We start from the raw sequence: 26,790 nt of genomic DNA, 5'->3' as shown, positions 1-26,790 counted from the left end.
TGTCCAGATTGAATATTTCGAGTGCATTAAACTGTTCATTCAATGGCTGGTGTTCATTTCCTTGCGTTGTTTGCCTTTTCTGCGAAATGTGTGACCGTTATGACAGCTTCGTAGAAGCACTTTCATTAGCATGTTTCTAGCAGATCGATCTCCCGAAATACTTTTTTGGTCATCAACACGTGCATATTCAGATTTAGAACGAACATGGCGAGTGTATACAATTGTAGATTCAAAGGTTTCTGTTCATTCGTCACTGCCGTTTTCATTTCGAAGGTTCACACTTATAACTGTGGCGTAGAAACACGTTCACGAGCTTGCTTCTGGAACACTGATCCTAAACTCGTTACTTAGTGGAGTCAAATTAAATTCCGAAGTTCTCATTTGGTCTCCAGTCGAGATTCAGAATGAAAACGGCGAGTGTATCGAACTGTTCGTTCAATGATTATAAAGCGTTCGTTTCGAAGTATGACACTTACCACTGTCACCATAACGAGTAAAATTTAATCCTGAAGTTTCCGAATCCCAGGCGAGTTCTCCATTGATGTTCAATCCGAATCCCGTTCTCCATCTTCCCAATGACTTCCCACCCCAATATCCGTCAGAGGCCCGATACAGGGTCCAAATTAATGGATTGTTTGACGGTCAAAGGTTGGAAAAAAGAAGAGAGTAGCCCCGGAAGGGGCAGCGGCAGTGGCAGCGGCGGCGGCTGTGGCGTTAGTGGTTCCGGGTGCAGGATCACCGGGGACAGTGACAGCGATAGATGAGGTGAGTTCGCGTAAACGAGTCGCTGAGGTGTTACTGGCGTCGGGAGTTCGAGGGAAGAAGACGTCTAAGGAAAAGGTCCAGGGTTCGTCGGAGTCCAACAACAACATAAACAACGGACTGAACAAGAAGCGTCGTAAAAAGAAGGAGGTGATCGACTACTCGGCGGCTCAGGCGGAAAACGACACGACGACTTCGATAGCCGACTCAGACCCAAAGAACAAGGTACGATCCTGGCTGATGGCATCGCAGGGTAGAGCCGAGGAGCCGTCCTGCCTGCCTAAAAGCAAGTCGACTCCTGCGGGTCTGACGTCGGGTGGAGGTGGCAGAAACGCGACGGGTCGAACGCGGCAGGTTACGTTGCGACGACCGACAGACCCGAAGGCTCGGAGTCTCGGTTCCATCGCCAGAAGCAGCGAGAAGAGCGACAGAGTGCGGCTGCAGGTTGTCTACAAGCCGCCGTTCAAGTTCAGCGTCAAGCTTCGCAAGGCTGACAAAGTTGGCGCCACCGGCGCCGCTCACGCTGCCCCCTGTCGGACCGGTGCGCCTCGGACAGGGGTTCTCATCCGGACGACGCCAGGTAAAACGAAGCACGCAAGGACCAAGCAGCGCACAGCGACCAAACCTGCCAACGTCTCGGCGCCGGATCACGCCGCCAATTCGGACCTCCACACCGTCCCGTCGGATCTTGAGGTACTGCTTTCCGAATGCGAATTCCTTTTTACCGATAACGCGTGACCCCTGCCCCCTTTATCTCGCGTTGCCGATGTCTCAGCGACGCGGTGATCGTCGATGTTTCGTTTTTCCTTTTGTTCTGTTCTGTTATTGTTCCTCTCGGAAGACTATCGATAATACGTTGATATGTTTTTAATTTTATTTCCATGAGGGTAAAGTAGAAGAACTTTTTGCGAGGGAAAAAGTAGTTGAGAATGAAATAAAAGTTTGAACGAGTAAAAAATAATGGGAAAATCTCAAAAAAAAAATGTATATATATATATACACCATGTGAACCAACTGTATTCCTCTACTCGATAATATATATTATAATTATACGTGCACCTAAAGTGATCGGAAGGTGGAAAGAATTTAAAGTGTTGATTATCGATAGTTGATGAAACGGTTCACCATCGGAAATCTGAATATCAACTAAATTTTTGATGAAAAACAAAAGTGCTATTGTACGACTGATCGCAAGTGAAGTGAAAACATCCAACATAATCTATAAACGTGACGATAATGTGCGAACAATTTAACAATAATTATCGTATAATAACGACAATGGACTTGCGAAAATATATGTTAAACATCGATGCATTTCAGTTCGGTGTTTATAGTTTGAAATAACCGAGAAAAATGTGATCCCGGTATGTACATGTGATATGATATTTCCTTGTATATACGTATAGTTGTATTGTAATAAGAATTATCGATATTACGATAAATGCGAAGCTTGTGGTGCTTGTTGTGGTTTTTAAAAGCGTCGAGTGCCATCGACAAGGATGTAAATAACGGCGGTAACGACGATTAATAAATGTACATTGTGAACTTTAACCAAATACTACTTAAAACGATAATTATAACGTGCAGCAGAAACCCTTATGAGTATCTAACTACACATACATCGTAACTATTATATATGTGTATAAGAAAATTCATATGCCGAGCGCATGAACGGAGGAGTTGAGTGTATGTATAGTATATACATATTATATATTTTTTGAAAATTGTAAATAAAATCGTTGTATTCTCCGCGTTCTACTCTGTCCGTTCTTAGTTCGATTATGAGGCAGACGTGAATCAACTGTTAATTATAGTTATGGTGGTTTAATATAATATGTCCTTATACTTCGACATGTACTAAAAAAAAAAAAAAAACATAAATAAGACTCGAAATTATCGTACGGAATATAATACCGATGCTCCGACTGTGTCGTGTAAAAATTATACACATATATATGTAATCGAATCCTTCCGTAGCTCGATGTTTTCAATTTTATTTTCCTACTTTTAATTTTTTTTTTTTATTTTCATCCAATGGTGTGAATTTCAGAAGAATTCCTGAAGACTGATTCAGGAAGTGTTAAATAAAAAATTGATATCCATGAATTTCCGTTGATCGAAAATCTAAATTGAAAAACTCTTAAGAAAGCTTTACGAAATTTTTATTTACTTTGAAAATGGAGCAGCGAGTTTGGAAATTATCAGCGAAAACTTACTTCACGCATAAGTTTGTCAATTTTCCGAATGATTTATAGATTTTTTGCGAATATATCTATAGTTCGTAAAAACGCCCAGCTAAATGTAAAATCCTGGCAAAAATATCGCTTCTTAACCACGAATCACGTCCCAGTGTTTTTTCCTCCCGTCCGTTTAATTTTTCCTTTGAATTTCGGACCGCGGTCGAATTGGCGAGTTTCACCGAATTCGTACCGAATATTTGAATTACATACGTATATTACAACCATAGAATTGTGGGCAACGTGGAGGGGTTGAAATCTGGAAGGTATAAAGTCAGCTTATATACGCGATATTATACCAGCTAGATTCTAGTTTTAACCTCGTTACCGAAGTAATTGGAAAAGTTCTGTTGGGTTGGTGGGATCGAGAATCGCAAACTGCACCGACGGACCAGCGGTGAAAATTTACAAATAACGAAAATTTCTCCACATTTCGTGAGAAATGCACATTTTACACGAATTAAAAATTCTTCATCCCTGCATCAAATATACGAATGATAATTTATACAGATATATATTTGTGAGCAATATTCACACGTAATTGGATCACGGTGAAACGTTATTTCAATCAGATTCACCCGCCCCGTCGAAATATAATACCTGTAATTAATTTGAAATTAATGCGTTCTTTGATACCGGGCAGCCTCTCAGCGAATTCGATACTCATTAGTCCTTTCGCTCTGATAACACACACGGCCCACAGATTTAATTAATTAGACAGTGACGAGAGAAGAGTGTTAAAGGCAACAGGCGGTAAAGACAAAATAAAGAACGGAGAGCAAACATTATCGTATACGTAGAGATAAAATAAAGGATTTGGATATTACGGGTGAAAAATTCCCTCCGAAATTTACACGCTGCAGTTTTATAATTTTGCAACGGAGAATAGAAAAAAAAAAAAAAAAAAAAAAAAAAACTGAACTTTTCGTCAGACCGCTGTGATTAAATTAACAACGTTGAAATTACTTTTTATTTTAGTAATGCCAATGATATATTTCTCCCTGTTAATTCTCTCGATACGTATATTACATATATCGAGGATTGTGATCATTTCTAGATTTTACGAGGTGTGTTTAATATCGTCGTTTTATGATTGCAAAATTCGTGCGGCACGATCATTTGGCAAACGGTGTATATGTCGTACGTTAATCCACACGTTTTATTGCTTCGTTAATAAAAATTAATAATCTGCACAGTCAACGCTCCGTTCTGTGTAAATAATTAATTCCCTCATTGACGGACAGTTTTAGTCTCCATTTTTTATTTCTGAATCGATATTTCTCAACGGATTCAAAAAATTATAAATGTAAAAAAGAATTTAAAAAAAAAAAAATAGAAAAACGAAATCGTAACTAACATTCCATATTTTGCGAATTGTCTTCCAATCTATTTCCTATATCATATTGTATGTACCATGTATATAAAATTGTTCATTTATGTATATATATATATACATGTATATAAATATTTAAATTCGACATGATTATGTACCGATTATACGAGAGACACGCCAGTCTGCCTCGTTCGCATATTATACATGATACACATATAGGAAACAATAAATATAAACATAAATAAACGTATTGAATAATATATAAAATTTATTATATAATATCCTTGTATATCTATTATTGCATAGGTAAGAATTATAATGATATGTGTAAAAAGATCGACTACGATATCGGACGATACACGTGAAATTTCAATATTCATGTACCGATTTCATTTCCTTTGAATTGTAACTGAAGCGAAACAAGCAGAGTAGTGATTTTTATTATCTTGTAATACTCACTAATCACTGATTGTTTTATTGTAATTTCGCGATGATTGTTAAATTTAATCCCGTGAATCTGTCGAATTGCTGGCAATTCGTTTGAAGGTTGAATGAATTAAGAAATATATTATACCGAGTCAAGAAACAGATAAAAAAGTACTTAAAGCAGGAATAAGGAAAGGCAGAGAAAAACACTTATCCTAAAATGACACATCACAATATTGTAACTCGACGAGAAATAGATCGACGTTACGAACAAAGTCCGTCTGAGGTTCAACAACAAACTATAGCAACTATATATTATACATACAATATGCATCATATGTAACGTATACATATATTATGTATATATATATATATAATATTTGTACAAATGCTATTGTAATATGTACGCGATTGATTAGGGAAGAAAAAGAAAATAAAAATGCACCAACAGAATACGAAATAAAAAAAAAAAAAAAAATAATGAAACGACTGGTAGCAGAAAAAAAATTAACGCAAAATTTCGGGCTCCTGTATTTTTACACGGACTTTGTATGTAAATAATTGAAAATGAAAAACTAAACTGATCGTATGAATAACGCTATATAAAGTAATAATATTATCAACGAAGTAAGAGAGAAGGCTGTATAATATATAATCATCCATAAATTGTATGTATCAAACACACACACACACACACACACACACACACACAGACACTCGACTAATAAAACATTGAAATTATAAACGCAATTCAACCTTTACAACGTGTTACATTGATTCATCCAAAAACCGCTGGACAAAACATACCTAATAGGTGAGTACCTGTATTATATGCGTGTATTAAGTAGTGTTATAATTAAAGTAAAAAATTAGGGACCATTCGAGAACATGAACAATAACAAATACGATAAATCAAGAAGGTAGAAAAAAAACTGTCAAATACAAAACAGCAAAGAGTATTTGTGATTTTCTCTTTAAAATTCTTTCCGACACACATATGTACGTTACAATTTCTTTAGTCAAAAACTAGAAACTCTTTGCTTCAACTCGCGTCACTCTGAATACATAACGAATGATGGAATATTTTTGAGGTTACATTCACGACGGTTGGCCACCCTGGCAAAGAACTCCTCTTGTATTTTAGCAGACGACGGACCTTTCGTATATCACTAGCAGCCCGTCGCGGGTTCGCCCGCACCAAAATTTAATTTAACAAAATGAAAATTCTGTTCGGTTAAAAACAATCTTGCTTAAAATTGAAGATATTTGAACGAAGATTGATGATATCAAGTTTAGTCAGCGTTCGCGTTATAAGTGAGCGCGATCCTGTTTCGACTTCGCTTACAAATATCGTTATATCTCAAAAACTTTCGATCTCGCTGTAACGAAATGTAGCCTAAAATCTGGTCAGAAGTTCCAGCTATCGACAGAAAAAATTAGAATCAAAATTGGTTCAGTACTTCTTGAGTTATTGGCGAATATTCGAAACATTCCAAATCTAGTTTTGCACAGTTAGGTTTCGCACAATAATCTAGTAAACGTCGAGCCTTTTTTTCGATACTTGGCATAGTATATTTATTTAATTTTTTTCTTTTGTTTTCATCATAAGCCCTAATAATTCTGAGGCACTAAATCGCCTATTGTATTCCATATACTGCCACGGTCAGAAAAAATTGAATTTTTAAAATCCGGCTCGATAATTACTAATTTTATCTATCTACTTCAAGATACGTATATACGTATATAATTTTTTTCCAAAAAAAAAAAAATGGCGGAGGCACGTCTGGTGCCGCAAACGCTATCAACAAAAACGCGTCCCAGAAAAACGACTCTACCTATTTTATCGTTTGAAATTTTTCAATACCAAATTTACACACGACACGGATAAAATGTCATAGTTTAAAAGATACGTAACGGTTTTCCGATAAAATTCAGTTTTATGGACGGAAAAAAATTTTCAAACATAACCCTACTTTCGGTCGTCCCAGGTATACATGTAGGGATAGAGATGCGCATGCGTACGTGTATTATACATACAACACGTGTGAAATTTGCAGGGACGGTCGTTGAACCTGCGGCAAGTGTAAATTGCATCGTTAAATACGTTATACAAGGGCGAACCGATATACGTACAACGTATATTTGCTTCGAACAATTAATCAAATTTTAGCGCTCGCGTTAAACCAGCCTAGCCGCCACTCGTTCCCCGTCTATCCTCTACCTCCTCTTCTGCTTGGCCACATATTTCGCTGAAATTTCACCACTGAAACAGTCGTTAGGGAGTGAAGAAGGGAGAAATGAAAATTAAAAAATATAACATCGTTCAACATTCCGTTCACTTGACGGGTTCGGGACGAGGTTTGATGAAATTTTTAAATTCGTCGCAGAAACAAGATACGATTTTTTAATAAAAATAACGTCATTTCCGTAAATAACTCGTGTAAAGTTCTGCAACGGATGAACAAGATAGGTAGAAAAACAGCAAATAAAAATATCAAGGTGAACATAACTGTTTAATAGAAAAATTGCGATCAGTTCGAAAGATTCTGATACTGTGATTATCAAATTTGAAGTTTTTCAATCAAAGTGATTCTGGATACCTAATAATGGTAATCGATAGAGAATAACTGGGACAAGTGTTCGATGAAAGATACAAAAATTTGATCTTGAATAACGAGAAGAAAATAAAATCAAATAAAAAAGGGAAAAGGTGTGAAAAAAAAAAGAATTCTATGTCAAGTTACTATAACTAATTTTAAGTTGCGTACAAAACATTTCAGGAGAAACAGAAAATCTATCCAACACATCGTATTTCGTGAAAGGATATTTGTCAAGTCGTCTACGTTTTATTTATATGGGAAATCAAAAACTCGATTTTGCGACCACTTATAATTTCTTGCAGAGTCTGAAACGACGCATGGTGTTTTATTTTGTATCGCAAACTCGAGTTGCGGCTGGTGGAAGTAAAAAAAAAAAAAAAAAAAACAAAAAAAAACTAACGACTTTTTTTCTTCAGTCACTCTAATGTAACATACACTGAGAGAAATTTTTATTTCCGGTTACCGTTCAGTCCTTAACTATTTTCATTTTTACCACAATCACCAAAAAAGGATCTACGATAGCGCAAAATGGTTAGGCGTACCTCGTTTTTCCTAATTCCAACAATATTCAAACACTTTTTTTCAACGATACCTGTTTTACTGAATTTTTCTAGTTACTGTAACAAATGTCATTTTTCTCAGTGTAAACGTACAGCGTAAAGATTGAACGAACGAAGAAAGAAACGCAACGTTATCAAATTGAGGACCAAAATTTCTTACGTAATACGTATACCCGTCAAGTTATGTAATACATACATACATGCAGTAGGCACATGTATTATATTATAATATATATATACATCTATATATATATGTATATGAGATTATATTTTATATATATATGTATATGAGATTATGCACGCATAACGGAGCAGAGAAGCAGGCGGGGCGATAAATAACGTCGTCCAATTTGTCATACCGGCTCGAAGTTTCGTAAGGGCGCGTGTATAAGGTATACTATATGTATATATATATATATATATATATATATACACGTACATAAGTTATGTATACATATAATGCAAACCTACGCACAGAGGGGGTAATCGGAGCCGTTTCTGTGCCAGGGGTAAAGGGAAGCGAAGTTTAAAGTTTTGCTTCGGAGCTGAAGGTTATCTCGATGGAGTTGACGTACCTACCTACAACCTACTCGGAGGGATGCGCCCTGTGCACGGAACGGGGGTTGGTAAGTAAAGCGAACGAGCGAGCAGCAGGTTCCCTTAGTTCCCTAGCGACGAGCGGCGAACCGCCTCCCTTCTTCCTCTCCTTCTTCTTCCTCCGCTTTTTCTTCTTCTTCTTCTTCTTCTTCTTCCGCCTCGCTGATACTAATGCGTTGAATTTACGAGCTAGATGGTAACATTTCTCCCGGGATAATTTGTCAACGAAAGAAATTTTCCGGCCCTGCGGTGAAGAATTGCCACGTATTACAGGTGCTCCAGGTGTGTAACGTTCTTACTAACTTTTACGCGTGTAATATTCAATTCTTGATATCGCAAAGCATACTCTGCATAAGGCGTTTCGAAGGAGATATCGATTGGAAATCACTTGAAATGTCCGAAAATTGCCTGAAATCAGCTGAAACGATTAGAAATCCAAAAACAAGTCGCTTAGAATTTGACCGTAAATCGCTTGAAATCGTTTGAAATTTTTGGTACCAAATTGTTTGAAATAGTTTGAAATCTTGCAACCGCTTTTCACCCAATTTGAAAGTGATTAATCTCTTGAATCGTGCATTTCGTTTTGCGCTTCGCATCCCCCCCCCCCCATTTCTACTTTCGTCTAAACTCACGTTTGTCTCCCGACTTTATAATTTTTTTCACACCCTATGTCGGGATCGGTCGGAATGTAAAAGATACGCGAAGAATTCGATCCTCGCAGGTCTTCTCTGAGAATCCGAATTACTGTCGTTTTTTCCTAACTCAGAATGGAATTCGATGAAACACGATTGTACAAATATTTGCTCACGAGTTCGTCGAACAAACACTTTTTTTTTTTTTTTGTTTTTTTTTTTCGACCTTGCGAATGTGATTCCTGGAATACCGGTGACTATGGTAAGTATTTGACTATCTGTTTACTGAGAATTTTCTTCCGGGAACAGAGTTCACGATTAACTGGCTGCTTACAATTTTGAGTCTGTCCAAGCGATAAACTCGTTCCTACGCAAAGTATTATCGATCTTGAGAAAAAAAAGTTGTGCTTAAAAAGTTTGTTTCATCGCATCACTTCATGCGTTCCATGTACATTAATTAACCCTAGTCACTGGCACGGGGTCCAGTAGTTCTACGGGATACGATTCGTCATTTTTTCCTACCTAGGGACAAAAGTGATTTCCCAATTAGAGAAGAAAGTGAAGCAATTGCGGACTGCTCGTGCGCGAACCTATCTTCACGAAACTAAGATGAAATTGACTACTTTCGTCCCGCTAAACTGTTACGCAAAGCTCAACTTTTCATGCCCATGTGATAAAAAAAGATTTTGCCGAAAAAAAAAAAAATAAATAAAATAAAGAAACTTCCGTAAAGATCCTGGAAAGTATATAGACGTCAGAATTATGGGATATAAGATACTTTTTCTAAGAGAAGTAAAACCTTCGCTACTACAACTGTCCTGAACCTGGGAAAACTTTTTGACAAATAGAGGACAAAACAGCGATGAAGACCGATACAAAAAAGTTCCACGTCGCTTATTCAGCAGCTTTTTGTAGGAATCGGAATCAGTCAAACTTTGTGGTGGAAAAAAATAATGAAAGAATGAGGTTATGGTCAAATATTCGTAATATCGTCATTGGCGTTTAAATTGTAGCTGCATTCGGTTCTAGATAAAATAAACTCGAGGAGTAAAGTATTGTTCGTAAAAATTCGGAGTAACGAAGCTCGGCGGTGATTCTCGCTAATAGCCCAGCGTTCATTATCACGAGCATCACGAAGAAGGAGTTGAATCCCGCAAAGCCATTTTACTTAGCCTTAATTAAAACAACAGGTTTTCCGAGCTCTACGTCCCCGTCGGTCGGCATGCCAAAGACGGTGTACACGTGTATCTCGGGTATACATAATACACACACCTTTAAAGGAAATTCTCATTCTCGGTTGGATCTTTGTAACGCACTTGGTTCCTTGCGCCCATAACGCGAGGAAATTTGGCAAAGTTGAACTTTGCAAAGTCGATAATTATACGAACTGCGTGGCGCCGAGACGGTTGTGTCTCGAGTTCGATACTAATTCTCCCCTAATTCACACCGAGTTTTCTCTCTCTCTTTGTCTCTCGGCTTTCGAAACGGGACGAAAATGTTCCGTTGGAATGTAGCCTCGCTTTACACCCTCGCTCTCTTTCATTCCGAGAACGAAGGAAGAAACTGGCTCTGCCACTTTTACGTCCTAAGTTTAGCCAGAAATTGCGCAGACGAAAATCGGTGCCAGGGTTTTGCCCCATTCTGTGAAAATAATTCCAAGGCGATAAAAAAAAAAAATCGAGTTTTTACTTTCTGTTTTATTTTTATGGAAATCGATCAAGGGGCGAATCCTTTTCTGTAGGGAGGAATCGAGTTACCGAACTTAGAATGAGATCGGAGACCCAAGTTGGCGGCTTCGGTCCCAAGAGAGACTCAGCCGAATGGTATAAACGAGGAATGATCTAATCTTTCCCGATTTGAAGAAGTTTCAAGCGAGGCTTCCACGTTTTTCACTACCTCGTTTCGATCGGCGATTTCCAAAGAGACACTTGACGCCTCGTTTAAAATACACAATGACGTTCGACAGAATGAACGCCGCGAGTCAGGGCTTAATGCTCTTCGCTCAAGAGCCATCCTGATTTTCGAACCCGTCGGTAATCCGATCTGTACGTCATTCCCGATAAGCCAAGACCTCTCATCCGTCAGCATCGATTCCTACGTCTACCTTGAAAATACCCGCCAGACTCCGAAACCGAGGAGTGAACGATCCTCTTCAGGGGATTATCCCCCATTGATCTTCGCTCATCATTAATCCACCACATTCGCTCATTGCGACGAAAGATTGTAACGAAAAGGTTTTCACTACGAAGCAACACCGTCTGTATAAAATTCACTACTTCTCAATGTTTACTCACCCCTAGACTGGAACGTCTGAGCTGGATACCATAAGTGGCTGCTTGTTGCGAAATGGTATGAGGAGTAGCCAGTGTAATGAAATTCCCAGAAAACGGTCAAGTTCCATTCAAAAAGCACTCTTCTTCTCTATGAGACAGCTTTGGAACAGCTGAAAACGATGCAGCAATTAATCAAGACGTCTTGAAGCCGGCTCAGACGGGTTTCCCTCAACGCAAAATGCAAAGAAACGTCGAGTGGCGGATAACGACTGGTTAATTGAGAAAGGGAGTAGCTGACGTAATCGGGGTCTCTTTCCAATACCTCATACTGAGCGAAAATACTATGTGTCTATATACATGTACATATATATGTGTATATATACGCAGGGCAATAATATAACCCTGAGGCTATCTCGCGGAGCCGTTTTTCCCGATAAGAAAATATGGGCAAAGTTAAGACCCCATAATTTCCGCAAGCGGTGAACTATGGCAATAAAGGAAAGAAGAAGTGGGTACCTTATAGCAGAGACGAGGGACTGCACTCATATACCTATGTGTACGTCTCTAAGGAGGTCGACGCGCCTTGTGGGTCGGAGGACATTTCCCGGGACCAAGCCTTGCTAAGGGCTGCAGACCACCTCGTATCGAGAGAAAACGTGGAATGGACCTCGCTACGCTTTCTCGTTTATCTGACCATTGCGGTCCACTGGACACGATCCTCCTTACTCGGGATTGAGACCCTCTGCAGCGTTCCGCGGTGGTCGGTGCGATTTATACAAATGGAACTGAGTAGGGTGGCCATCGGTAGTGTCCGATCGGTTAGTCGCTGTTCGTCACTCTGAAACAAAAATAATAACATTTTTAAGGTTCTTCCAACATATGCGAATATAAGTGCGTAGAGTAGCCATCGACAATGTTCCACAGTTCGATTGGTTAGTCGCTTTTCGTCATGCCGAAACGAAAAACATAACATTTTTATGGTTATTTCAAATTATAAAAATGTAAGTGTGTAGAGTAGCCATCAGTAATGTTCCACAGTTGGACTGGTTGGTCACTTTTCATGATGCTGAAACGAAGGTTATAACATTTTTAAGATTCTTCCAACATATACGAATGTAAGTTTGTAGGGTAGCCATCCGTATTGTTCGATGGTTTGATTGATGAGCCGGTTTTCATCACGCTGAAACGAAGATCATGACATCCTGAGAGTTCTTCCAGCAGTCCTCATTGAGACTTGTATATACTATATTATATGTCGTTATTACAGATTGCGACGCGTTATTTTAACGTCGTAATCTTTGTGCCCGAAGCGGACTTCAATTAATGATCGTACCTAACTTTCTGCAAAGACGTTTAATAAGTCGAAGTGTCATAACGTCCTTGTGATAAGTATCCTGATAGCAAAAGTTGGTTTCATTATCGAATTTCGTTACCAATGTTCCATTCCATTTCGTTTGTTTATTATTTCATTTTTTTTCTTTCTTAAATGTATTTGCCGCACTGTGTCCTGAGAATCTCTTGTGACTTGGAAAAGCTAAAATCTGAGGAAAGCGCTAGTATATCTGTCCATAATTACCTAGCGGTGCTTGCGCCGATGAAAATTTCACAGTCAATTTGCCTCAGTGGCGGGAGCGAAAACCCGTATATAGGTATAAGTTTTCAAACACGCAAGTTTGGCCAGATGCTTACAGGTAGTTGGCTGCTGCTTATGCAACATCGACGAAGTAATCATCGATAAGTTCTTGTCGGCTATATATAATGTATAAACTAGGCACGATTCATTCAACCGAAAAATACAACCAGAGAGTATGAAACGTGTTGAAAGTTGTAGTTGATGTGAAATTTTCGTTGTTGTATTTTGTTTTTCTTTTAATCTCTTTCTATCCCTCTCTTGTTATTTCGGTTCTTCTTCTTCCATTTTCACCTTGTTAACGAGTATTTTTCTCTCGGAATCCGCGCCTGTGTGCAGAATTGTGCAAGCTTGAAAAAAAAAAATAAATAAATAAAAATTCAATGCATTGCATGCGCCATTGTGTTCCGTAACGAAGGATACATTTTTTGCCCCTTCGGGTGTATTCGCTTACTTTTTGCAAAGCATTATCACAACTATCTCGTCATTCTATCATTACCGAACGAATTTCCGCGGATAATTCTGTCGACACAACCTTACAAGTTTTCGATATCTTTTCCCAATAGACAAAGATTAAAAATGTCTGGAGATGCAGGTTCGGGCGAAGAGTCTAGGCACAAAGCCCGTCTTTCAAAATACATGCCACTCCGAAAGCTGGCTTTTTACGCCCACTAGACTTTGTCCAGAACGAACAGCTTCCCGGACGTCAGTTTTCATTACCTTCGCACGTCGAGTCACGTCTCTCTCGAAAGCACCAGCGGCCCCGGTATTCTGCATCGATACCACGAGTCAGTCCAAGTCCCGGTCAATCCCCACATGCGAGGGCAGCCGTATAGTATAGATGCATTATTCATGCACGGGTTGGACGGTCGATGCGCAAACCTATAGACACCACGCTGGCCGAGAGATATCTCCCTATGGTATTTGCATTTCAAGGCGAATCGCGAGACCGTCCAGCTTAATGTCGCCCCGTTGCCCGTCGATTTCGCTCTGGAGTAATCAACTACGGAGATGACGCCCAGCTTCCCAGAATATAGGATGACCTCCTTCCCGTATCCCGCACCCGGAATCCAGGTACGAAATCCTTCGAAGGGCCGAGATATCGCTCACAAAGAGATTCCGAACGCGTCTTAGGCTTACGATCAATTCGGGCCATCAACCTTGCAACTATTTCCGAGCCTTGTACCCACTTTATGGGGGGGGGCATGTTGTTACGGGGAATCAAAAAAAGCAGCATTGACCAAGGTCATGGAGGGCTGGGAACCTTTGAGACGATCAGATCTGTGATGGAAGAAAGTTGGTTTTGTCGTTAGAACTTTAATGACAGTGGAAATTATTCCTGAATGGTAACGAATGTCATGTACGTTACGCCAGCCCCCCATCTAGACCAAATCGATGTTTCCAAAGACCGTTAGTTAGTCAATCGTTGGCAAAAATTCGTAAACAAACATGCAACTTTGGTAGATATTTCAAAATTGAAATTATGGGACGGTATGAATCAGTGCTACAGCTTGAAAAAAAAATGTTAGATCAATTCCCATTGAGCAATTTGTTTATGGGACTTCGAGAAAAGTGAAAATTAATCGTAAATGGTAATGTATGTCACGGTTGAAATCAGGTCTACGTTTCATGAAGCGTCGAGTGGTATGAATCAATTTTATAACTCTGCAGTAACTGTTTAGCAAATCCATGGATATAGTTAGTTTCTCATCGATACAGGATTCCGATTGTTTTTAGTCCATCCTCGACGTCTGAGTAGAACAACACTTGACGGAGAATCATCATCGTATCTGGACGACTTTGGTCGAGAAGCCGGAATGTGAATCTGTAAGCTGAATGTGGGTGCCTGCACCACCTAGCAATAACTTCGCCGAAGTCTCGCTCGGAATCTGGCTATTAGGAAGCCCGTTCTGGCCATAATCCGAGTTAAGCATGAGTCCGTGGCAACTATTGTCACCCTGCACACACCGTTGAGTTCCACGCGCAGAGAGACAATGCCGCCGAAAGCATTACGCGTTATGACTCTGGACCCCGGACCTTGGTCTGACCGGGCAGTTAGGCAGGTGCCCCGCGCTATCAGCCCAAGCTGAACTTCGGAGTTCAAATCGTCATGGCGAGGGGTGAGGCGTAGAAATACACGCCAACTCATGCGCAGACGTGTAATAATTTCACTTCCTTTCGCGAAACTTTTGCATACACATAGCTGAACGTAATGTTTCTGCGTAAAGTTGATGCGCTTCATGGATTCAAATGAAACAGAAAGCTAAAATGTTTCCATCCATTAGTAAAACAGTTCAGCGTTAGTTCCATTCAAATACATCAAGAAATCACCCCGTTAGATGCCAATTTTTAGGGGTCGTTTTCATCCCCTTAAAGTGTTTAATGGCGGATGAAAAAAAATACGTGTCGCTTATTTTTTAGTCTATTATAACATATTACAAAAGAAATGAAATCGGAAAGGTCGACCTGGGATACCTTCCTTGTCAGTCTATGTCTTAAGTCTATTTTTATAGTTAGTCTCGCTCTCATTGGCTTATTATATTTCCAACATTTCGGTGCTGGGATAAAAAAAGATTCCGAGGGTTGCAGGCGGTGCCGGAAATGAAGATGTTTCATTCATTGCGACCACTCTATTCTTACACTCTATGCGGAAACCTCCGTATACTGGTCGTAATTACCGCATGCAGTATGCATGGCTTGGTATACCTACAATCCGACTCGAGCGTCGGAATGCCGTTCGACCGAAGATAGTGTTTAAACGCGGAAAGGAAAAAGGTAGGATGCAAAAACGAAGGAAAAAAAAATACGCGTCTACCGAGGACGGTAGCCACGGGCGTGTGTAGTTAACCACCTGATTTGTCTTCGTTCAACCGGTTCAGCGCTGCAATGGGCTAAATGGGGAGGGTGAAGAGAGAAGCGAAAGATTAGCCTTAAACGGGCCAGATTTATCTTCACTGTTTCTCTTGCTTTGCCGCCACCCGTTCGGTTCTCTCGGCTACATAACGCGTGTTGCGAGTATGCCAAGTAATTCATGATCATTGAGTGAAAGTCATGAAACGACCATTTTTCGTCAGAATATAATTACAACTAGTCGACAAGTCGGTCAGGTCTGATTGTACGGATAAATGGGAAAATGGTATCCAGTAAAAAATCCGTAATAAATTCAAGGACATTTCAAGAAAATTTTCAGGTTATTCGAGGACATTCGGGAAAATTAAAAATAAATGAACGCAGAGAGCAGAGGTCACCGTACGTAATCGGCGCGATGGAAAACGCGATTCGAAAGAAGAGTCCAATTTTTAAAAACATTTACTCAGTGAACACAAATAAATATATCATTCGAAGCAAACCTTGAAAATATAATGTTTCCAGGGCGCAAGAAAAGTTCAAGGATATTTCCAGGACTTTTTAAGGTCAAGAAATATTCAAGGACGTTTCCAGTACCTCAAGGACTTTCAGAACCACTGAACACCGTGGTGAAGCTTTTAATTGTAAAAACTTTTCTCACGTCGTTAATATCATGCAGCTTCTGTTGCTAAGACTTGTTCAAATTCATTTCTATTAAAAAGTAGAGATATTGTTTCACTCGTGTTCATTATCATCTGCGCGAATAACACCGCTGGATATTTCTTAAACGCTTTTACCTCCTTTCCTAACTTTTGAGCATCGAAGAGCATCACGGCTATAGAAAAAAAACAAGACACTCTACCATATGGAATCAAAATAATCGTTGTTTCGTATAGCGATGCAAATCATCGTTATTCATTCGTCGGGTTTAGTCCAGAACTGGTCCCCTCAATCAGAGACGGCTCAATCGGGTCTCGACGTTCCGCCGGACTCGTCGTCGGGACCGAAGGAAGTGCGAGTGTCACTCCTGTCCTGTCCCGTGTTGGTTGATCCCCGATAAACCCATCGACCCTGCAGGAACTTCCAGGGGGATGAAACGAGCCCGCCTGCAGGAGCGGCGCTATACATACACAGCAGCATGGTGATCGGAGCTCACAAAGTTAACGAGACGTAGGCACCAGCCCGTATCTGATTGAGGTTACACGCGGCCTCATTCTGCTACCGTTAATGTCTGACCAAGCGAAATTTATACAGGGTAGATCGGGGCTCTACGCCTCGCTCTCCGCGCTGATTGAGTAACCAGGTACGTTGTACTCGGTGATACCATAACCCAGATTGGTAATTAAATCTCAGGGGTTCGAACCCCATTTGTTTCCTCTCGTTCGATCATTACAGTTGTCGTACTATCATAACGCGGGTACTAAGGTGGTCCTTGAATAGGACATTTTTGATTTTCGAGTTGCTTGCCCTCCAAATTGGCTCCACAACATTTTTTATCTCAACTTTAATCCGTGTCCCAAAGAGGGTGGATTCCATTCAACCCTTTCAAGGTCACATAAAATCTACCGAAAGGATGTAAATGAAATTTGGTGTCGGGGGCTTTTTTGGGTCGCTGATTACGGATCTGAGTTCAAAATTTTATAATTCAACGTGGCGAGTCCAATATGGCAACATCAAGTAACCTCTGGAGCTTTGGTCAACCATATTGGATCCGCCAATTTTAATTTTTAAAGTTTTGGTTCAGATTCGTAAGCAGTGACCCAAAAATCTCCCTATACCAAATTTCATCTAAATCCGTTCGATAGATTTGATATAGCCTTGGAAGGGTTAAATATGGAAATCCACCCTCTTTGGGACACGAGTTAGAATTGAGATAAAAATCTGAAAAAATGAAGAAATTATTTTTGAATTGTGCGCAGCCGATTTGGGGAGCGAGCCAGTCTAAATTCAAAAATCACCTCTTCAAGGACCACCCTAGTGGGTACACATCCAAGAACCAAGGAACGGTGTTTCACGCTTAGATACCTTTGACCTCGACTAGTCCTAGAGTTTGACAGGGTGTTCCAACTCGGTGCAAGAACGATTTACACATAATCCAAAATGTATTCTAATTCCAATGAGCTTCGAACCAGCCTCATATCCAAAACCGTATAATCCGCACGTATATCGGAGACTGAGCTCGAGGTTTTGAAGGTATTCGTAGAGGGCAAGATTCATCCGTGTGCTCGAGCGTACGTCCCACGGGTTGCATCAGTCACCGGTTTTATGTACAGCGGGGACTTTGATGTCCCTCTGGATCCGTTAATCAAATGAACGTAGAGGAGAAAAGCGAGCGACGGAGGTGGAGAATCAACAGCTTTTCTCTACGTTTGAGTCCTCGTGCAGCCCGAAGAGAGACCTCATGCGAGTCGCGAACAACTCGCGATAACCTTGTACTTCTCTTTATTCGTCGCCTCGATGTACTTCCTGACGTCAACTTGGGTGCCCTGTTTGTGACTTTACACGAAGGAGGCGGACAGGTATGATGCACGTAACAGTTGGACCTCGCGTGATCCACGCGACGCTAATTACCCCGCTAAAAATCCAGACCAGTGAATTTCCAACTCGGATAATAATTATAACACGGCTGCACCAGGAAATTACAACCGCGGGACAGAGTCGCCCTCTTGCTCCTTTCTCCTTCCTTCGCCATTTATTGAACCAAATACTGCAAACGCTTCTCACGGATATCACGCGACTTCAGGAATTAAAGGTTCTACCAACATTTCTCACGACCAACATTCACAAGGCTTTTCCAACTGATTTTAAATCATTTTTATCGACTATTTATAAATAAGACGAGGATAATTCATTCAGCAGACTTCATCGATGGATTTTACAATCACATACTTCAACAAATTTCAAGTGATTATTGCCGAATTGAATGAACGACTTGAAATGACTCGAACAAATCTTTTCGTCAAGTATACACGCGACTAAAAAAATATTTAGCTCTTGGTTGCACCATCAAAAAAGAATTTTTATATAAAAATAAAAATACAAAAAATCGAAACTTTGGTACAACGATACTCTCTGGAGCCTCCAAAAATTGAATCATTACTGCAACTTTTGCGTTACATTTCCTCAAAAATTCGGACCAAGGATGGAGATGTTTTTTGTACGGTAGTAGAAATTGGGTAGAAACAAACTGATAACGATCATAACGACAGTAATAGCAATACTAATAATAATAATGACAATGATAATAACGATGTTACGCCAGCGAGCCAGCCAGCCAGTCAGCCAGACGAGTTCTACTACAATGAGAACTCTAATTACACAGCGGATTGTTTGCTTCGCTTTCGTATGCAAATAATACCGGCTACTTCCCCCTGAACGTAAAGTTATAATTTCCGGTACCTTATGTATGCACCTACCTAGAGACTACCTAGGTAAATCCACCCCGAATGGAGGATGAGAAATTTGTAGGTTGGAGTGCATTTCTCCGGATGATAATTGCAACGGCATAAAATCTCTATTCATTGTTGTTTCATTATCAATTTGGGGCTTTCCTTGTATTCCCACGTTTTAGTTTTCTCATTTCCATCTCTCTCTCTCTCTGTTTCTCTCCTTCGGACAAAGTAAACGACTCTGTGGAGTCCCTGGCAGAGAGCCACGATGAGGAGCAGAGCACATACCCCATTCGCGAATCGGCTGTATAAGGTATCTACATAGGTATGTACCATATGTATGTATGAATGTATGTATGTACGTACGTACGGGGGTATGTGCATACATATCCATACCATGGGGAGCTGTTACCACCGTCCTGAATTCTTCCGGGTTATGAATCATGCTAAAATACTTGGCACTGTCAACAAAACTGCACAAAGTATAAAACATAGTCCTCCCTCTCACCGGCTTAGTACTATAAACAAACGTCGTCTCAACGGACTGCTCCATGTTTTACAGACAGGTATATAGAGGGACGGTACAAAGGACATGAATAAAAAAAATAAAAAAGTAACAAAAAAAAAAAAATAAAAATAAAAAAAATAAAATAAAATAAAAGACATCCTCGGAATAGAATACGCAATACAGCGAGGGAGGGACGGACGCGCAGCGCAGGACCCACAATCTGCATATTTATGCAACCAGCTCGTGCAGCACGGACTTTACACAGGGGAATATTACCGTACCCTGGAAAATCGAATTAGTAGCTTGCGAACAACGCACAGATTTTACGGAGCACGGGCAAGTTCAAAGGTAAATTGATACAAACAGAAACAAGAGCGTGGCGGTCACGTATTTTGTAATAGAAACAACACCGACAACAACAAAAAATGTACAACTCGATTAAGGCAGCAATTTAATTACCATACAGTATAAGATTAACCCGTTGCGTGTAAGTTGGGTGAAACAGCGAGTGAGATGTCGTTCTCACGTCGAAGATTATCTTTCGTTCTTGTGATGTTTGTGCAACAAAGAAGAGTCCTCGGTTTTGAAGAAAAGATTTCAATAAAAATTTATAATGTTAGAGCTCATTTTGAAAGAGTTCCTATGGATATTTGAGACCCATTTACCATTAAAAAGTCAGGAAATGAATACGTATGACCATCATTTTTTGAACAATAAAAACTGTTTCGAATATCATAGTCAAATGTTTGTATTGTATTGTATTCTTCTTCTTGCTTTTTTTTTTCTTGTCGGATCCTGTAAAATCCATCCAATTTGGCAGGGAGCAGGCAAAGTGCCATAGAATAAAGCGAGATGGGTAAGGGGTGGGGGCGGAGCTGAGTAGCGATCCGCTAACTTGTGTACAAAATGAAAGTAATTTAGTCGGAAATGGCGGTATTAAAATTCAAAGAGGGACGCGTGGAAAATGTCCCGTGACATTGTACTCGCGCGGACTAGTGCTATCGAATGTAGAACAAGAGAGGAGCGGATAGAATAGGAGGGGAAACGGGAGCAAGAGGGGAGTTGAAATAATTGAAAATTCCACGGTGCCATGCGACACTCTGAGCAAACCCTGCGGAGTAACGGTGTTTGGTAATTCTATAGAAGTGTGTCCAGATTTGCTTTCCGGGAAGTCAAATGGCTCACCCTTGGCTGCCACCACTGTGCAGTCGTACCGGAGGAAAGTGAACCATGTGCCGAATAATATATAACCCAAACAACACTGAATTCCAAAGCTAAACAAAGAAGAAAATGTTCACGGAGTGAAGAAAAAAAAATATTCACTTAACGACATATCGAAGGTTAAACTTATTTTTATCCATGATGACTACTGGATCATTAGAAAGGGGGGTAAAACGGATGATTTCACCCTTTGTAACAATATTAAGAAAATTTATATCTGAGAAGAATATATGAAGTTATGGGAAGAGTTGATCGTTCGATTACTGAATCGGTTCTGCTCAGTTATCAAAAATTTTCGTAAGACATTTGGGCCTTTTTGACCATTCGATCATTCGTTCAATCGGAGTTCCGACCCATGTGACGTACTTTCCGTTCATTTTGAAAATCGATTTTGACGGTCGTAAAGGAGTTAGGGTAAAGCCTGACCAAAAATCAATCCCCATTATCCGAGCCATTATTCATTCGCGTCAACCTTTCCCTTTTGCCCAATAATAACTCAAGCGGTTGGCACTTATTCGGTATAATGCATTCATGACTCACGGGTAGCTGGCTGTTTCCCACTTTGTCGTGGGTAATGGGCCGAGCAGTAGCAGCACCACCAGCGCCAGGAGTGTCGGTACCGAAGGTATACCACCCCCTTTACCACCCGCTATAATTGGGTGGAAAGCTGGCAACAATAGACCAGTTCTCCCTCCGCGGCGGCAGCCTTCCAAGCCTTTCGAAAGCTTCTCTTCGATCTTTCTTTTTACCGCAAAAGAGCTGAGATAGAGAAAGAGAAGGAGTGACTGAGTGGTTGGCACCCAGGTATCCGTAGACGCGTGTATAACATATGCGAGGTACCCGCTGTGCCCTGTGTACCGATTTCACCCCACAGCTGAAACTCCATTGGCTTTCCGATTTTTATCCAACTTGTGCGGAGCAAAGACACTGAGAAATAAATTTTCAACTTTTATCGATTTCAAGTTTTTTCCCTTGTGCGTCAAGAGCAATGTGAAAAAACGTTTAATAGAGTATTAGAAAAACCGAGCTTAGATGATACTGAAAAGAACAGTGTTTAGTTTGAAAAGGACAGTGATAACGTATCTCACAATCCGCTAACTCCCAATATTTGTTTCGTTTCGTATTTCCAATTCCGATTCCGATTCTGTACCTAGTCTTATTTCATATTTATTTCGTTCTATTTTCGAAAACCGGAGGTTCGAAAACGTAGAGAATTTGTTGAAATTAGAAAAAGTGATTTTCAACCAAAACCAACACCTTTCTTACATAACCAAAGGTCATGAAAAGTAAAAATATGTTCGTTCTAAGAAAGGCCCCCACGCTGTCCAAAATGTCAACAGTTAAATTCTCGTCTCATGTCCTTAATTTCCAAGATTTTCCCACTTCGTCACAATCGATGTCGAGAAACATATCTCTTCATTTATTCCGTTCCACCGTCAAAACACACGTTCAATTGTCAACGCCGAAAGCTTTTGAAGCACTGCAAAAGTCTTTGGAGACTTGCAATATAAGTGGAAAGTGGATGAAACGTAAGGATCTCAGGGTACAATATTTGAATTCTCGAACACGTCACTCACCGATACATGGAACTCGGATTGGCATTCGCCATTCATCACGCGGTGGATGGATCAATCATTCACTTTATCTCTTCCTCGCGGCTTACGTTATATATGTATAAATAATACACACATGTGTCGAGGAAACGGGGTCATCCACTCAATACCGCAACTGATAGGAGTGAAATTCCTCCACTGTGGTCTCAAGACAAGAATGTTCGCACCCCTGATATGACCCTGGACATTGCTGTCTCGCCAAAACCTGGCAACGCCTATCTTCTTTCATCCTCGGCATATAGAGGCATGCGAGGAACGGAGCAGTTTCTATTTACCTCGTGAAAGCCGCTTTCAATTCTACCCCGTCCACGTTCCGTCGCACTATATCAGTCCATAAACTCACCGGTCCCTCGATACAAGTCGAGCTCTGCGCACATTACGTTTCACATATCTGTTGTACCTACCTACCTACCTACCTACCTACCTACCAGACACAGGTACACGGGTGTGCACATCCAATATATCTACCTCATACAGCGCGAAACCTCCGTCTTACAGAATCCTCGAGTCGACGACTAGAACATCCGTAGTGCACACCGCTGAATAGAGTCAGGATAAAGGTTTGCGCAAATAGAGCAATAGATTTTCCCACTGCAGACGCAGGTTGCGGACGAATGACTCGATATCGGGTCAACGGTGAGGATGAAAATGCAAAATATGGACTCGTCGAAAAGCCGGAACGGTAAAGCATGTCGCAGATTTTTTATCCGAAGTCTTCGGAAATTACAAGTGACGGATGGATATTCCTGAGCAGTAGCTGTTGAGGGAATAATGAGAACTGATCGACACCATGCCAAGGTACGAACATCCATCCATTACTGTGATGCGCGACAATTGGCGAGGTACCTCTTGACGCCGCTAGTTCCCGGAGCGTGCATTGAACCCGTGATTTCCAGGGCACTTAGGAAGCTAATGCGCCATTACCGAGAATCCATCGATCCTCCACCGGAATTCATTGTACCGATAAGAGGGATACGGTGGATCTGATAAAGTAGACAAATAGGGCCTGCTGCACTGCAGACGTTTGGCGGAAGGAAGAAACGAGGCTTTCGAAAACGGACATTCTCGATAGGTTGGATTGATTACGCTGCCGAACCGTTTCAAGATTTCATCTGAACACCCGCCGAGAGGAACTTCTTCTTTCTCTTCTTCCGGATGAACGTATAAACGGAAACTCTTTCTTTGCCCGTGTTTCCCCGATGGTATAGACCGATAATCGAATACACCATGAGGTCATCATCAAGGCTACCCTATTCTGCTCGGTTAGGTACGAAAGAAAGGGACGATGGCTGATGCGCGCCTTTGGAAACGGTGATGGAAGCTCGGAAGTAAGGATAATACGAGTAGATCATTGATCTGTTTCCACCTTACGTAAGTAAACGTGGGTGCTGCGGACGCTTTGAAAGAAATGAAAAATGGAGCGACGGTGGCGGTTTGACGTGTCAGAGGTAGAAAACAGGCCAAAGAACTCGACGAAAAGGTAGTGTGAAAAAAATGTTGCCCTTTGAATTCTTAAAAACCCAGAAATTCCACACATTCTGAAAGAGAGTCTTCCTATCTAATCGAAACTGCTAGTTTGAGCTACACTGCTGCATTTTCATGTACTCCAGGTCTTCCGTTCGCAAAGTTCCAGCCTTGAGGAATCCCTTCAAGTTCGGTGCGTGTTCGTACAAAATTTTCGAACGCTCCAAAGATACCTCCTTCAGACGTTCAACTTCCCGCTGATCATCCTGTCTCTGTATCGCCTGCGTGAGGAGTACCTCTTCGGCGTGAAGTGCTCGCTGCTCATCTCGCACCGTCTTCAAATCCCGGCCATATTGAAGACCTTGGACAAAAAATAATCGAACAATCAGGGAAGCAGGTGTAAAACGTTTCTTATACATCTTCCGGGCAGACCTGCATCCGTGTTTCACTACCTCTTCGACGACGCTCGTCCGATTTTTCACTCTCCTTTTTATCCGCCGCCTCGGACTGCTCGACGAGGTACTTTCCGAAGGCTGCGTCGACGGCCAAAGACTTCGCCCTGCTCTCGGAAACTAGTACTTTTTGCCGTTCCATGTCAGCCAGCAGCTCTCTTTTGACGGCCTCTTTTCTCGCCGCAGCATCCTTCAGCTCCATGGCAACCTTGCTGTTCCACTCCTCGTCAAAGAGCTCGTTGACAATATCCTCCTTCTCGTTCCTCCTCGTCTCATCATCCAACATACGTCTGGCGGCCCGTTCCATAATTTCCTCTCTAACGTCTGACTTGCCAGCTTTGACAACGGCTCGATTCTTCTCCTCGGCCTCTTTTTTCGCTATGATTTTAGCCTGCCGACTGAACTCGTCCAGCAGTGCCTCCCGCTCCTTGGACTTCCACGTTTTCATCGCTCGAAAAAAGGCCTCCCTCTCTGCCTGGATCCTCGCGGTTTTCTCCTTCTTCTCCGATGCGGTATTCACGTCCTCGTTCCGAAGGACCTCGCTTATCTGCTCGACGATTTTACGCTCTCTGTGCCATTCCTCGGTCCGCTGACGCCGCATAGTTTCGTTCACTACGAGCTGATCCTGCAGCGCGTTTCGATACCTCATATTTTTATCGCGCTCAACGGCAGCCAGGTGCTGGTCGAACGCGTCGTCGTTGTACCATCGGGACCTCATAACGGATGTCTGATATTCTCGATACTTTTCATCGGCTCGAATCGCTTCGCGTTCTCGCAATTGGACTTGAGCCGACTTCGCTGCGTAAGATGATTTCAACTGCGATTCGAGTTCCTTCAACTCGATATTCTGGTCCCGGATCACCTGGCGATGCTTTAGCGCCCGAATTTCGTCGTCTGTTAAAATGGAACGTACATTTTTAACTCCCTATTGTTATCACCTGAATTTAAAATAACTAAGGTCCGATGGACAAGTTAGACACATATAGGAATGTGTACGAGACGCTCTCTTTGGATAACGAGCCTTCTATGGCCGACGCAAGCCGGCGTCACTTGTTTAAAACGAACTCCTGTCAATCTTTATTCGGATGAAACGGACGATCAACTTTGTAAAGGTACCGCACTGTTTTAATGCACGGCAGGACTCTGCCGGTTAAACAAAACTATGTATGAACGATTCTTACTTCTCAGTCTGACTAACTCCTCGGCGCGTATCTGCCTCTCCTCAACCTCTTTTGGAAGAATTTCGGCAGCCTCCTGAGCCCGGAGAAGTTTCTCCTCGAGGATGGCCTCGTTACGCTCCCTGTGAAGACGACTCATAAAGTCCATCTGTTCACCCTTTTTCCCAATATTGACACGACATTGTTCTATCATCGCTTGGAAATTCCTTTGATTTATCTCATCGACTTCCTTCTGCGCTGCATCTGCCTTTTCTTTCGCTTTCAGCGCTTTGTCCATGTTTAATTTTGGGCGATCTCAAACGTACTCTGATAATCAATGGTTATGATTTTAGTTTCATTAGACAACGGGGAAATTCGTTTCTGATATTCGCAACGATGTCAGATTGCTTCTAAATAACCTAAAAGCAATTTCCACATCACCTCTGATACCTGACGCGAGATGAACTCTAACCCATCCGTGAATCCATCATTTGCTTCAATTTTTTCGCAAAGAACCGATCGTATCTATCATTGAGAACAAAAAACGCGAAAATTCTTCACATTCTTTGACGATAGCCTTCATGCGTCACCGAAAGAATCTCGAAAGATTCCTCATAAAGTGTGCAGCTGCTTTCACCGTAAATCAGATATAAACAGGCACGTCAAAATGACCTTTCCTCGTGTTTTCAGAATCGCGGGGAATTTTTTTCACCGGGATAACAATTAGTCGAAGATATAACCAAGGTGTTTTATACAACCGGGATTCAGGCTAGCCAAGTAAATTGGCAACTCGGTTTAATGGACGTTTGATGTATCGTTCTCCGTCACCCTGAAGGGAGATTTACTCACCGCCTTACGGTCGGCAATATCCTCGCAGCCCTTATTAAGCCATAAGTCTTATTCTGCTCGCACTCTCGCAGCTCATTCGTGGCCGGATTTAACGGCGAATCGGTCGATATAATGTCGATAAAAACAAGTGAAGGAAAAATTGGCAAAGCTATTCGCAAAAACGTGCATCCAGTGTAACGGCGGCGCAATTTAACACCGGCGTTATGATCTCGTTGCTGCACTACAGGCAGAGACTGAATT

At 41.3% G+C, this 26,790-nt stretch overlaps 2 protein-coding genes across 4 annotated transcripts in view; one reads left to right on the top strand and one right to left on the bottom strand.

Moving 5' to 3' along the window:
* The window catches only part of LOC124214662 (disintegrin and metalloproteinase domain-containing protein 10), a 90,603-nt gene extending 85,081 nt beyond the window's left edge, over nt 1-5,522 (top strand). For 2 of the 3 annotated variants that reach the window (XM_046617173.2, XM_046617172.2), the window contains one exon: nt 649-5,522. In XM_046617173.2, the coding sequence (XP_046473129.1) occupies nt 649-1,500 (852 nt within the window). In that variant the 3' untranslated portion in view covers nt 1,501-5,522. The remainder of the gene's footprint in view (nt 1-648) is intronic. The other variant, XM_046617174.2, reaches the window with a different exon arrangement.
* Nucleotides 5,523-24,199: 18,677 nt separating this feature from the next.
* Nucleotides 24,200-25,999, bottom strand: LOC124215654 (meiosis-specific nuclear structural protein 1). The gene is made up of 3 exons (XM_046619302.1): nt 25,726-25,999; nt 24,545-25,438; nt 24,200-24,453 (listed from the first exon to the last, which is right to left on the bottom strand). Exons 1-3 carry the CDS (start codon nt 25,997-25,999, stop codon nt 24,200-24,202), a joined length of 1,422 nt encoding a protein of 473 aa, XP_046475258.1.
* Nucleotides 26,000-26,790: the final 791 nt, after the last annotated feature.

This window comes from Neodiprion pinetum, chromosome 3, assembly GCF_021155775.2.
Source record: "Neodiprion pinetum isolate iyNeoPine1 chromosome 3, iyNeoPine1.2, whole genome shotgun sequence".
Lineage (NCBI taxonomy): Eukaryota > Metazoa > Arthropoda > Insecta > Hymenoptera > Diprionidae > Neodiprion > Neodiprion pinetum.
Note: the sequence above shows the minus strand (reverse complement) of the source record. Positions and strands in the feature narration are given on the sequence as shown.

Coding starts and splice junctions, on each gene's coding strand:
- LOC124215654 (XM_046619302.1), bottom strand. CDS start 25,999: ATGGACAAAGCGCTGAAAGCGAAAGAAAAGGCAGATGCAGCGCAGAAG. Junction 25,439..25,725: donor GGAGTTAGTCAGACTGAGAA/GTAAGAATCGTT, acceptor CCATTTTAACAG/ACGACGAAATTCGGGCGCTA. Junction 24,454..24,544: donor GGACGAGCGTCGTCGAAGAG/GTAGTGAAACAC, acceptor TTTTTGTCCAAG/GTCTTCAATATGGCCGGGAT.